Raw genomic sequence first — 13,032 nt, forward strand, 5'->3', positions numbered from 1 at the left:
TATATAAAATTGATGACTAATAAGGACCTGCTGTATAAAAGAATTAAAAAAATTAGGGAGGAGAAAGAGGAGGTGTTTTTGCTCTTTGGATAATGTATTAGGTGGATGTATTTGCTAAGTACTATTTAAAATGAGTAAATGCTGCTTTGGCTTTTGTTGTTTGTTTAGCACATTTGATCTTTTTTGATGTTATTGCAAATGTAACACTTGGCCCTAAATGAGAGGGGTAAGGGGATTAGCATTTGAGTGCTTATTAGGTACCTAGATTTTTATATATATATATATATATATATATATATATATATATATATACACACACATACATATATACATATATATGTATGTGTGTGTATATATATATATATGTATATATATATAAAATCTTATTTAAACCTTTAGAACAACCCTATTACATAGTGCCTATTACTATGACCTTTTTTACAAAGAACAAAACTGTTGGTTAGTAGTTTGCCTCAGATGGTTAATCAACAGTAGAGGTAGGATTCAGGTATTCTTCTGACTCCGAGGCCCATAATCTTTGCCTCAGAACGGAGTGTTCTTTGGGGGTCCTTCAGATGGCCTGTTGACCTTTACAGTGTACAAGAGTGATATGAGTGAACGATTTTTATTTATTTAGTTTTTTGGCTGTGCTGCGCAGCATGGAGTATCTTAGTTCCCTGACCAGGGATCGAACTCGTGCACCCTGCAGGTAAGTGTGGAATCTTAACCACTGGACCGCAAGGGAAATCCCGAGTGTATGATTTTTGAATGAGGTTCCCAGCCAACTCAAAGAGGAGAGAGAGAGGGAGAAAATGGGGAAGAGACAGAGGTGAGATTCATTCACTTTTATTTTTAGGAGGTTACTTGCAGTTTGGTGAGATTGGGTAGACTGGTTTTGCCAGGCCTCTTCTGGTTTCCTTGTATTATTCCCATCATATTAGGAAGTAAGAGGCCTTGCTTCCACCCACCATGCCCCATATTTTCTCTCTCCTTCTTTTGCAGGGGTAAGGCAGTGGTGCTGCCTTGGAATTGGTGTGTGTGAGTGTGAGTGGCAGTAAAAGGAACGTGGGTTTTTTGTTCTATGGAGTCTTTTTTTTTTTTTCCCAAGGAAAGGATTTATATGTTTCTAAAAGATCAGAAGGCTGCTGCTTAGGGTATGCAAGCTTCTTCTTTGTTTCAGTTACAGTGGAGAAAGACAACCTTCAGGAAGGTAACTGTTGAAATGTAGAAATCAGAATTAAAGGTAACTGTCCTTTAAGCAGTATGTGTTCCAGAGATAATCCAACTGGATTAGGTGTATCCTGTAACGCTGTAGGGAATGCGCATAGGCTGGATGTAAGGTTAGGCATTTAAGCTTTTCTTTTTTTTAACTTTAGTGGCAATTAAAATTAATTTAATCATTTCTCCAAAGCAATATTCATTATATGTTATTTTTGTTAAAATGCTTTTGTAAAGTTGAAATCAAACAGTACTAGATGACTTTTTAAAAAAAATTTATTATTTTTGGCTGCGTTGGGTCTTCGTTGCTGTGTGCAGGCTTTCTCTAGTTGTGGCGGCTCTTCTTGTTGCGGAGCACGGGCTCTAGGCACGTGGGCTTCAGTAATTGCAGTACTTGGGCTCAGTAGTTGTGGCTCGTGGGCTCTAGAGCGCAGACTCAGTAGTTGTGGCACACAGGCTTAGTTGTTTCACAGCATGTGGGATCTTCCTGGAGCAGGGCTCGAACCTGTGTCCCTGCATTGGCAGGTGGATTCTTAACCACTGCGCCACCAGGGAAGTCCCTGATTACGTTTTTAATTAAAAAATTTTGTCATTCTTTGACTGTGTTTGAGATACACACACACACACACACACACATATACACACACACATACTCACACACTGCGATAGAGACAGAGCCTTTGACAAGACCCCTCTCTGCAGGGTTCTCGCTTTTGTGCTCATTCTCTGAGTCCTCTGTTCAGTCAGCACTCCTCAAATCTCTCCCGTGTGCTGGGCTGTGTGTGTGAAGGGGTGTGTGTGTGTGTAAGTGAGACTCTCTATCTCTTCCCCCTCCTTCTGACCCATTCTCTCTCTGTCTCTAGGGTGTTAATGAAGTCTGCCCTGTCTCTGAGAGAGAAGAAGAGAGGAAACACAGGAGGGAGAGGAGTTGAGAGCTTGCATACCCCAACAAACCATATTTTAAAAATGCAGTTAGGTCCCTTCAACAATCAGATTGTGGCTTTAGTATTTAGCAGCTTAATAACCGCTAGGTGTGTAAAATGGCTGTGATAAATAAGACATGAACCCAAATGAGGTATGTGCAACTTTTTTTTTCTTTAGGATGTTTTACAAATTATTATATCAACAAATATTTTAAATTTTCAGATAAAAATGGAAAAGGCTGCTAAGCAGAAAGGAAAAGCACCATTGCCATCAACTACAAAATCTTCATGAAGACTACTGGGGAAATTAAAACCAGCATCCAAATATGTCTTTTGTGTGTTAATTATTTAAGTATAATAATACAATTTATTTTTCCTCAAATAATTTACTTCTTTTTCTGTGTAAAAATATCTTTTTGAATGTTTCCTTAATTTATTTAAGTGAAAATACCTTATACTACTTTTGTCAAAATTCATGATTTATTACTTTATATAAACTTTTTATCTCTCCTAACAAATGAGGTTATTTTTATATTAGCCAAAAGCTTAAAGTACGGTAAATATTTTTAGTTTATAATAGTTTAACTTTTTCAGGCTATTTTAAAAATTAAAGATATTATTGAGCGTTTTGAACAAATATATTTCATTCAAAATAGTTACATGAATATCCTTAATTTTTATTTTTCAAACTTCATAATGTTGATTTGTTTTAAAATAAAAAAGTGTATTTTAAAATTATATAATCATTTTCTAGTGGTATCTAATGATTTTTAAGTTGTTTTGTTAACTATGCATTGTTTATAACTGTATTGATGCCTCCCGTGTGCCACTTCAAATTCTCTTGGTGCACCTCTAACTCCAGTACTGCTGTGAGACACTTCCAAGCAGGCTTCTGACAGCTTCACGTGGAAGCCATTTGATGGCACTTTGTCTTGCTGTCTTCTCTAAAGATCCTCTGACACTGTGGCTTGGGATGCCCACTGGAACCCTTCTGCATCATACATGTATGAAATACACGGGTGGGTTAATGACCTTGGGACCAAACTTGACTAATGGGAGGTGGAAGCCAATAGATAGATAAATAGATCCCCTTCCTTCTGCTGGGAAGACAGTTCTGAGATGCCTTTCATAATCTTTCTCAGAAAATAGGATTGAGCACTAGTCACCCATAGCAATGGTCAACCCCACATCCTTATGTTAGCTTTCTCTTTTCCCCTTTTCCACTCCCTGACTCCTTCCTCTGGTTCCCTCAGATAACTTCCCAAATATACTTACCTGTATTTGAACATTTGTCTTAGGCTTTGCTTTTTTGTGAGGGGTAAACCCAGCCTATGACAGGTATCAGGAATGGCCTTAAAAAGCAAACCCTCAGGATGGGATTCTGTGACTGCAATATTCATTGAATAGATGACAATAAAGACCCATAGCTGGTGATAAGTGGGGTAGTGATAACTCCTGGCATGTAGATGCATCACAGTTACTGTAGTGGATTTGCGTGAATAGCAGGTGGAAGGTGAAGTGTTAGGTTATACCGTAGCAGTGACATTACTGTGGAATGGGACTAACGGAAATTATAAAGATGGAGCTGTACTTTAGCCATTGTTAACTGCTTTGGAAACCTTGAAAAAAGAAAATGGCATCGGTTCATGTTAGCTACTTAAGGCATGCTGTGGAAACCAGAGTGCCTCAATAGCACCTTTCAAGAAAAATCTCATCTCATGCGGATGTAGGCCATCTGTGCTGACATTCCAGCCCAAATTTAATAGTAGAGGTGGCAAGGCTGCAAAGGAAACTGAATGCACAGGCTTGATCATTTCCTCCACCAAAGTTAGCATGCCTACAGGAAAAGGAACCCTGAAACATGCAATGGGGACATGTGTGTTGGTGAGCCTGAGAAATATTGAACCCTCAGGTTTTCCTGAACCTTTGAGCTGGCCGAAGCAGTCTCCTCCACGTTGCTAGAGAGCAGTCTGCCCTTGCCTGGAGATCCTGCAAAGACTATTTGAGGCACTTGCATTGCAAGATAATACTTGTTCTCCTTAAGACCCATCCCTGCTATGCCTCATTGACTCTGAACTGGTAACTAGGATCAGATCTCAGCATACCCTTAGAGCAGATATACAGTCCTTCCTATAGGAGGATAGGTTACAATTTGCATGAACTGCAGGTTCTGGTCTAGATGTACTGGAAGAAACCTAGGAAACATGTTTGGGAATAGATCTTGAGGGTGTTGGATCAGGGAGTGGAATATAAGGCTTGACAGGAAAGAGTGACATAGTAGCACTTACTCATGACTCAGGCTTTAATGTCCTGGCAAGGGTATCTGGAGTTGGTCCTAACACATTGCTAGGATAGCATATGGAAGATATGGTAGAAATGCCAGAAGTTATTTGGCATAGTATTGAGGAGGGGGTCAGAAAGTTCAAGAAAACAGCAATGTTAGAATGGATTTGTTGTTTAAAACTGGAGAAGCTACCACTTGACTGTTTTCTTTGGGAAGGCTCAGATGATGCTTGTAACTAAGGCAATAAGAAATGTAATGGTGAAGAATATACTGGCAACACAGAAGTTCGGCAGTGGCTAACCTCTGCAGGGTAGAGTTGATGGTAGAAGATGCTGCCATGATACTGGGCTCCTTTATATAAGTGTAATGATGGGATGCAGAAATGTCAAAGGCCAGGTTGTGGAACTTAACTGTCAGAGGCCCAATGGACATAATTAATAGGTACAAAGGCATGGATTGGCGAAGAAGGTTAAGATCATGATGTTCCAAGGGGAAAGATAGAAGCACGGCTGATTAGGATGTTATTTGACTTGTATAACCATGGTTCCTCACTCAATTTCTGAATCTAAGGCAGTTCAGATCTAGAGCCCATTGATGGAAGGGAAAGCCCAGATCCCTTTGAGGAAGGATTCTCAAGTATATATGATTAACATCGCCTTGATGCTTCCCCAAAGGGTCAGTCATTTAACACCATTTACCAGGGTGACTATGCAGTAGAGAAAGAGGAATATTAAGATTTTAAACCAAGGACTATTGGACAGGATCTGAGCTGATATGGATCCCAAAGGACCCAAAACACCATTATGGTCCTCTGGTTTTATGGAAGCCCAATGATAAATGAAGTCCTGGCCGAAGTCCATCTCAGTGGGTACAGTGGGTCTGGCCACACTCTTTGTTTATTTCTACAGTCCTTAAATATATATAATTGGGATAGAAGCTGATAATTCTTGCTTTTTGCCCTAGATGCTTCTCAGGTGCTGCAGGCTTGAGTCAGAGTTAATGACCTAAGGGCCTCCCTCACCAATGGGTTATGTATATATAAAGTCAGTAGGGATATAGAAGACCTGAACAACTATTAACCAACTTGATTTAAGTGACATTTATAGAACACTCAGCCTAATGACAGCAGAATACAGTAGTCCCCCCTTACCCCTGGTCAATATGTTCCAAGACTCCTAGTGGATTCTTGAAACCGTAGATGGTACCAAACCCTATAAATATTACATTTTTTCTATACATACATACTTATGATAAAGTTTAATGTATAAATTCGGCACAGTAAGAGATTAACAATAACTAACAAAATAGAACAATTACAACAATATACTGTAAAAAATTATGTGATAAAAATTTTCTCTCACAATCTGTTGTACTGTAGCCACATTTCTTCTTGTGATGATGTGAGATGATACAGTGGCTACATGATTAGATGAAGTGAAGTGAATGGCATAGGCATTGTGATGTAGCATTGGGCTATTACTGACTTCCTGAAGATATGTCAGAAGGAAGGTCATCTACTTTGCTGTGTATCAGAACCAAAGACATTACAAGAAAAGAAAATTTCGGACCAATATCCCTCTTGAACATAGATGCAAAAATTCTTAACATTTTAGCAAATCTAATACAAGAATATATAAAAAGGATAATACATCATGACCAAGTGGGTTTTATCCAAGGGATGCAAGGTTGGTTTAACATTTGAAAATTAGCCAGTGTAATTCATCGTATTAACTAATTAAATTAAATTAATTAACTAATCAATTAACTAATTAAAAAAGAACCACATGATCATCACAATAGATGGAATATTCGACAAAATTGAACATACATTCATGATAAAAGCTCTCAGCAAACTAAGAATAGAAGGTAATTTCTTCAATCTGATAAAGGGTATCTACTAAAACCCCACAGCTGGTATCAGTGGAATAGTACTTAGCAATAAGGAGCAACGAACTATTGATACATGTGAAAAAATGGATGAATCTCAAAATAATTATGCTGAATGAAAGAGAACAGAGAAAATGGACATACTGTATGATTTCATTAACATCCAATTCTAGAAAATGCAAACTTACATATGGTGACAGAAAGCAGAATCTGTTCTTTGGGGTAGACATGGGGAGCCAAGTACTATAAAGAGGCATGAGGAAACTTTTGGGAGGGGGTAAAGGAAATGACTGTTATCTTTGTTAACAGTGAGGATGACTGCAACAGTATATAATATGTTCAGCCATCTAAATATGTACTTTTAATACCTGCAGCTTATTGTATATTAATTATACTTCAATCAAGCAGTTAAAAATTAATGGAGGGGGGCTTCCCTGGTGGTGCAGTGGTTGAGAGTCCACCTGCCGATGCAGGGGACGCGGGTTCGTGCCCCGGTCCAGGAGGATCCCACATGCAGCGGAGAGGCTGGGCCCGTGAGCCGTGGCCGCTGGGCCTGCGCGTCCGGAGCCTGTGCTTCGCAACGGGAGAGGCCGCGGCAGTGAGAGGCCCGCGTACTGCCAAAAAAAAAAAAAATTAATGGAGATCTTCCCTGGTGATTAAGAGTCCGCCTGCCGATGCAGGGGACATGTGTTCGTGCCCCGGTCCGGGAAGATCTCACATGCCACGGAGCGGCTGGGCCCGTTGAGCCACGGCCGCTGAGCCTGCGCGTCCGGAGCCTGTGCTCCGCAACGGGAGGGGCCACAACAGTGAGAGGCCCGCGTACCAGAAAAAAAAAAAAAAAAAGAATGCAGATAATTTTCTACTGTTATGAAAGGTTTGCCACAAAAGGTAATATCTGCTTATAACCGGATAGATAAGCTATATTAGTTTTCCCCCCTTAATGTGAAAAACGCTGCAATACAAGAGAGGGATCTGACGCTAGGCTGGACCGAGAAATGCTTGCAAAGCTACCAATCTGAAAACCACATTTTCATTAACTAAAGTCATTTTCTCCTTTCCACCTGTAAAAAAGAATGCCGGGATTCTTCTAACTTGGCTGCTTTAAAATTTTAATCACCGCGTACAAATTAGGAAAGGCCACAAAATCCAAACCACCACCTTATATCATTATTTGAAGGCTTGTTAAAGAAGCAGCCATTAGCCCGCAGGTGCTGGGAATACCCGCCCATAAATCTTGCAGGCGCAGTCTCTGCGCCCTGCCCGCCGGGTGCCTGGCCTCAGCCAGCGCGCCCCGCCCTAGGCCCCCAGGCCTTGGTGGTCACGTGAGCGAGGCACCGGCTCGCGCTGAGCCAGTATGAAGGCGCAGCAAAGATCGCGCAAGCGCAGTGTGGGGCCAGAGGGGCAGGGGCACGCGAGGTAAGCCTCTGCACTTGCGTCACGTCCGGCTGACGGCGGGCTGACGGCGAGCTGACGGCGAGCTGACTGCGAGCCACGGCCTAGGGACGGGAGGCTGAGGGCCCAGCGTGTGGGGCCGGGGCACTTTTCTAGAACTTCTCTGGCGAAAAGTGCGAGGTCAGTAGGAGTCTTTTTGGTAGGTTCGATGGTGGCTGCTTCAGGGACCGTATTTTCACCTCTGGTGGTCTTTAGGGCTGAGCAGTATGGGCACGGCCCGTTTCCTGGCCTTCTTGGTCTCCGAGCCGCCGGCGCACTTCTGAGCGTGACAGGCACTCCAGTTGCTGAGTGTGGTGCCGGGAGGCGAAGCCGGCCTGCAAATAACAGGCCTGCGTATTCTGGGTGAAGACAGGGACCTGCAGGCCTGTTGTCGGGTGGAATTTTCTCTTCCCGCAAACTACGTGCCGTATAAGCTTCGAAATCCCTCCTGAAATAGGTGTTAAGGGGCGACCTGGACTTAACTTATTCGAAACTCTCGATGTGAATTGGAAGTGCCGTTTGGTAATCCAGGTTTGCAGAAAGTGGGTGCAGCATCACTTCCTTCATAACCATGTGGAAAAGTCTTTTTTGACCCCTTTAAAAGTAACATTTAAACATTATTCTAGCAGTGGCTTTTTAGATCGTGTGGTGCGAGTCCCAAAGTAAACATTTCATTTTTACTAAGTTTAAGCCAGTGTCTTCCAGTGAAATATAGTTTCCCTGAACAGATTCCAACTTGGTTTTACAAGTTTTTGCTCAATTAAAAAATTACTTTTGGCCAGTATTTGAGGAAGAATCCTTCTTTTAAAGATGTGTTAGTGTATGCGAAAAATTTTTTTTAAAGTTGTAACGAAAATAAGAAGTTTAAAAAATTTTTACGACCTTCCCCCCTGCCCCCCCGCATAGGGTTAACTTTTACCCCATAGTTGGGAGAGTATTTGGAGCTTTGGTGTAGTGATGTTTAGTTAACTCTTCAATTTCTTTAAAAAAATTTATTGTTTTCCATTTCCTTCAAAAAACCAACATTTATGCATGTAAAGTGCAATCTTCTGGTGTTTTAAGGATAAAATTATAAACTAGTAGACATTTATCTTGAAATATTTTGCAGTTGGGAAAGCAAATTATTTAATGAAAATTATTTTTGAAGGTATGTGTAAAGTTTGATTCATTTTGCAGTTTTTAAATGCAGGGTATCTTCAAAAGCAGAAACAACTATGCCTTTTAAATAAAATGGATATGTTTATTTAAAAATTAAATACCAGTCGGAAGCATTTGTTTTACATATGTTTGTAGTGTTTCTTTTTGTTTAAATTATGGAAGTCCTATTCATGTTTGGGGAGGGCATCAATTATTTTAGAAGAGTATGCACATTGTTCTGAAGTATTTATTTAACTGATCAAAGTGTGCATGAATTATACACTTCAAGGTAAATTTGTAAAGGTTTGGCTAAAGAGATAATTTCAAAGATAGAAATTGCGTATGATGAAATTGCAAAATACAATATACTGAAAACAATTATTGAAGAAACTATCTTTGGGGTTGTTTTTAATATAGAGTTTAAATTTTGATAACTTAGGACAAAACGTATTTGGAGGAATTCGGACATTATATGGTTTAGTCTTTATTCAGTGTTAATGGACAGATTAATGGAACCTAATTCAAAGTATTGAATTGTTTTTCAGGAATTGTCCAAATGGATGAAGAAGTACATTACAGTAAAGGTACTGACACTAAAAATTATTTTTGGTTGTAAGAGCTAGATGATCTTGATTAATTTCTAATTTTCTTTGCATTGTGATTTGGTTTTAGTTGAAGATGTGATTGGAAGTCATGTAGAAGATGCAGTAACGTTTTGGGCCCAGGTAAATAGTAGCCTGGTTGATTTCCTCTCCCACCCTTTCCTCCACTAATCCAGGTCCTCCCCAACAAAAACAAAAATAAAAACCCTGTAATGTATATATATATCATTGTTATTCTCAATGCTTAATTTTTATTGAACATTATTTAACACAGGGCATTATTAGAAGACAAATGGTTACAGCTGGAACTTAATACCAGAATTATGAGTAGTATGCTCATAATACACTGAGTTAAAAAAGAAAACAGCAAAATTGTAGTTGTGGTTTTAGAAGTACATTCAATTTAACACATCTAGGCTGCATAAATTACTGAAGATGCTGAAAAACTGTTGTATTTCTGAAGTTACAGCCCCATCTAGAGGTCTCTGATAAGATTGTTTCTTAAGTGATACTAAGTTTTAAAATTTCAGTCATTTTTTTCTATTGGCTTAATTTTGAATTTGAGGTACAATGTTTTTCTCATCATATAACTGGAAGTACTAATGGAACATTTATAATTTTACATTGGCATGCTTCAGGACAGATAAGTTTACTCAGTTTTAAATACAAAGCAAGGCACCAAAGTGCTTATGTTCCAGAATTTAAAAGGTGAATCCCTCAGAGGTACACAATTACTCACTAATTTTTAATTTTGTGAACTACATGATATAGGAGGGAAGGGAATAACATTTCTCTGTACTTCTACAGCCTGAGAACTCCTTTTTGTACAGGTAGAGTGAATTGGCAATGTGGGAAATAGGATTTATGAGAAGAAAGGTTATAGAAGACATATGATTAACTCAGTGTTCCTAAATCTATATAGAAAACATTATAGAAGGGTGATAGTCATAGAAAAATTTTGGCAAATTTGTATCTCTGCTTATGAACGTATTTTCTAAAGGTTCCCCACAATGTTCTGGTTCAATGCCCATTGTCTCCGCATTAATAGCACCTGTGACCCTCTCAACAGTGTTCCAGGTTGGATGATAAATGGTATTTTTAAGCTCATTATATAGGAAAAACATTTATTATCTTAAATAAGATTTTCAGACCAGCACTGTCTGGTAGAAATACAATGTCAGCCATATAAGTAATTTAAAATTTAGTAGACACATAAAAAAGTAAAAAGAAATGGGCAAAATTGATTTTAATAAATATATTTTATGTAACTCAGCATATCCAAAATATCATTTCAAAATATAATAAATACAAATGTTACCAAGATAGTTTATTTTCCTTTTTTTCCTATCCAGTGTATATTTTAGATTTCCAGCACAACTTAAATCAGACAAGCCATATTTCAAGTAAGAATTGGCTATTGTATTGGTCATTGCACCTCTAGACTTTGATTTTTATTAACTTTTATGTGAAGCTGTTGCTTGAATTTGGAACTATCATTTAAACCAGAAGTCAGCAAACTTTTTCTGTGAAATATTAGATAGTAAATATTTTAAGGTTTGTGGGTCTCTTTTGCAACTGTTCAGCAATACAAAAGCTGCCATTGTAGTGCAAAGGCAGCCATAGACAATACATAAATATGTATAGCTGTGATCTATTAAAGTTTTATTTACCAAAAGAGGTAGGAGAGCCCGTAATTTGCCAACCTTGATTTCAACCATGAAGTTGAGGCCCCTGTAGAAATTTAAACATATTTCAAAAAGTGAGGAAAAATATCTTAATTGGATGAAAAGATTAAGTGAAAACTGATAAGGCGTCCATATGAATCGAATGATTTTTTTCGAGAAATAAATTGTTTGTGCACACATGTGCGAATCCATACCGGAGACACGCCCTGTATCTGCCCCTTCGACGGTTGTAATAAGAAGTTTGCTCAGTCGACTAACCTGAAATCTCACATCTTAACACATGCTAAGGCCAAAAACAACCAGTGAGAAAAAGAGAGAAGACCCTTCTCAACCTTGAGAAGCATCTTTCAGGAGTGTGATTGGGAGTAAATATGCTTCTCCTTTGTATATTGTTTCTAAGCAAGAATTTAAAAAATGAATCCTATATATCTAAGGAACATTTTTTGATGTTTGATAAAGTTTCGATATATTTTGATAAAGTAGGAAAAATCAAAGAAAAAAACTTTAGTAAGGTGACATTGCTAAGATGCTCTATCTTGCTCTGTAATCTCATTTCAAAAACATGGTATTTTTGTAAAGTGTGGTCCCAACAGGAGGACAATTCATGAATTTCACATCAAAAGACAGTTCCAGTTCTTTATACAACAGCGCTAAAAATGGGAGGACTTCTTTTCACATTCTTATAAATATGCAGCTCACCTGTTGCTTACAGTTGTTTTAATTTTGTATTTTTTAAGTGTGCATTTTGTACACTTTGTGGGGATAGGCTTACTGTGTGTGCTTTTTCTGGAGGTTGATAATTTTGCTTTAAGTAGGTCTTCTTTAAAAGGATGGGCAGTTACATGCAGGTTTCAAGAGTATTTTCTGTTAAAAAAAGTTATATAGGCTTTGTTTGCTATCTTAATTTTGGTTGTATTCTTTGATGTTAACACATTTTATGTAATTGTATGGCTGTATTGAATCATATAATATGAAATATTAGAAGTGATTTAATAGTGTTAATCAATTTAAACCCACTTTAGACACTTTTTTTTTCTGAAAAATACTGCCAGATGCTGATGTTCAGTATAATTTCTTTGCCTGTTCAGTTACAGAAAGTGGTGCTCAGCTGTAGAATGTATTGTACTTTTTCACACCAGTTGTGTACATCCTGTGTAACAGGAAGGGCGAGAATAAAATAGTAATCCTACAGAAAGAATATGGCAGGAGAAAAAAGGTGCAAATTTTAACATTTAATTAGGTTGGGATAGGGTGTGGATGAAGAGTAAATAGAGATTTAGAAACATGTGGAGGCAGGTCAAGTTGAAGGTTTGCTCACACATAGTCTCTGTTTTTCTACCACTATGGATTTCTGCCATTTAAGCCATTTACATGAAAACACTTCAGAAATTTTGGTAGGCCTAGTTTGATGAGTGGCAGTTGAAGGAATCTTAAGTGTTTGACCTTTGAAAAAAAAGGGCTTCCATTTATGCTAGTCCATATACCTACAAAATCTAATTATGTGAAATACTTTGGTGTATTTTGAACTTTGAGAGCTCATTCCAGGAGTTTATTTACAAAGGCTGCTTCAAGTGTGTCTTGGGGTCAGTTTAAATTCACTTCCCATTTTTACTGTTTATCAGTACTTATATTCATCATGATGTCATTTGAACTGCTCTTTCAGAGTTTATTTTGTTACAGAGATAATCATGTTCTTTCTAGCCTTATTGAATATGTTATTGATATATATATTTTTTATTTTGTTTTTTGAATTTTATTTAATTTACTTTTTTTGTACAGTAGGTTCTTATTATCTATTTTACATATTAGTGTATACACGTCAATCCCAATCTACCAGTTCATTCCACCACCCCCCGCCCCCCCTG

General features: G+C 38.2%; 2 protein-coding genes across 3 annotated transcripts in view; both read left to right on the plus strand.

Annotated features, from left to right (window-relative positions):
* FAM221A (family with sequence similarity 221 member A) overlaps positions 1-7,612 on the plus strand; it is a 32,345-nt gene extending 24,733 nt beyond the window's left edge. Inside the window, exon 7 of the mRNA XM_065883557.1 lies at positions 7,553-7,612. Coding sequence (XP_065739629.1) covers positions 7,553-7,612 — 60 coding nt within the window. The remainder of the gene's footprint in view (positions 1-7,552) is intronic.
* Positions 7,613-9,436: 1,824 nt separating this feature from the next.
* The window catches only part of STK31 (serine/threonine kinase 31), an 83,244-nt gene continuing 79,648 nt past the window's right edge, over positions 9,437-13,032 (plus strand). For both annotated transcript variants that reach the window (XM_065883947.1, XM_065883948.1), the window contains exons 1-2: positions 9,437-9,464; positions 9,553-9,605. In XM_065883947.1, coding sequence (XP_065740019.1) covers positions 9,437-9,464; positions 9,553-9,605 — 81 coding nt within the window. The remainder of the gene's footprint in view (positions 9,465-9,552; positions 9,606-13,032) is intronic.

The sequence above is a fragment of the Phocoena phocoena genome, chromosome 9 (genome assembly GCF_963924675.1).
Source record: "Phocoena phocoena chromosome 9, mPhoPho1.1, whole genome shotgun sequence".
NCBI lineage: Eukaryota > Metazoa > Chordata > Mammalia > Artiodactyla > Phocoenidae > Phocoena > Phocoena phocoena.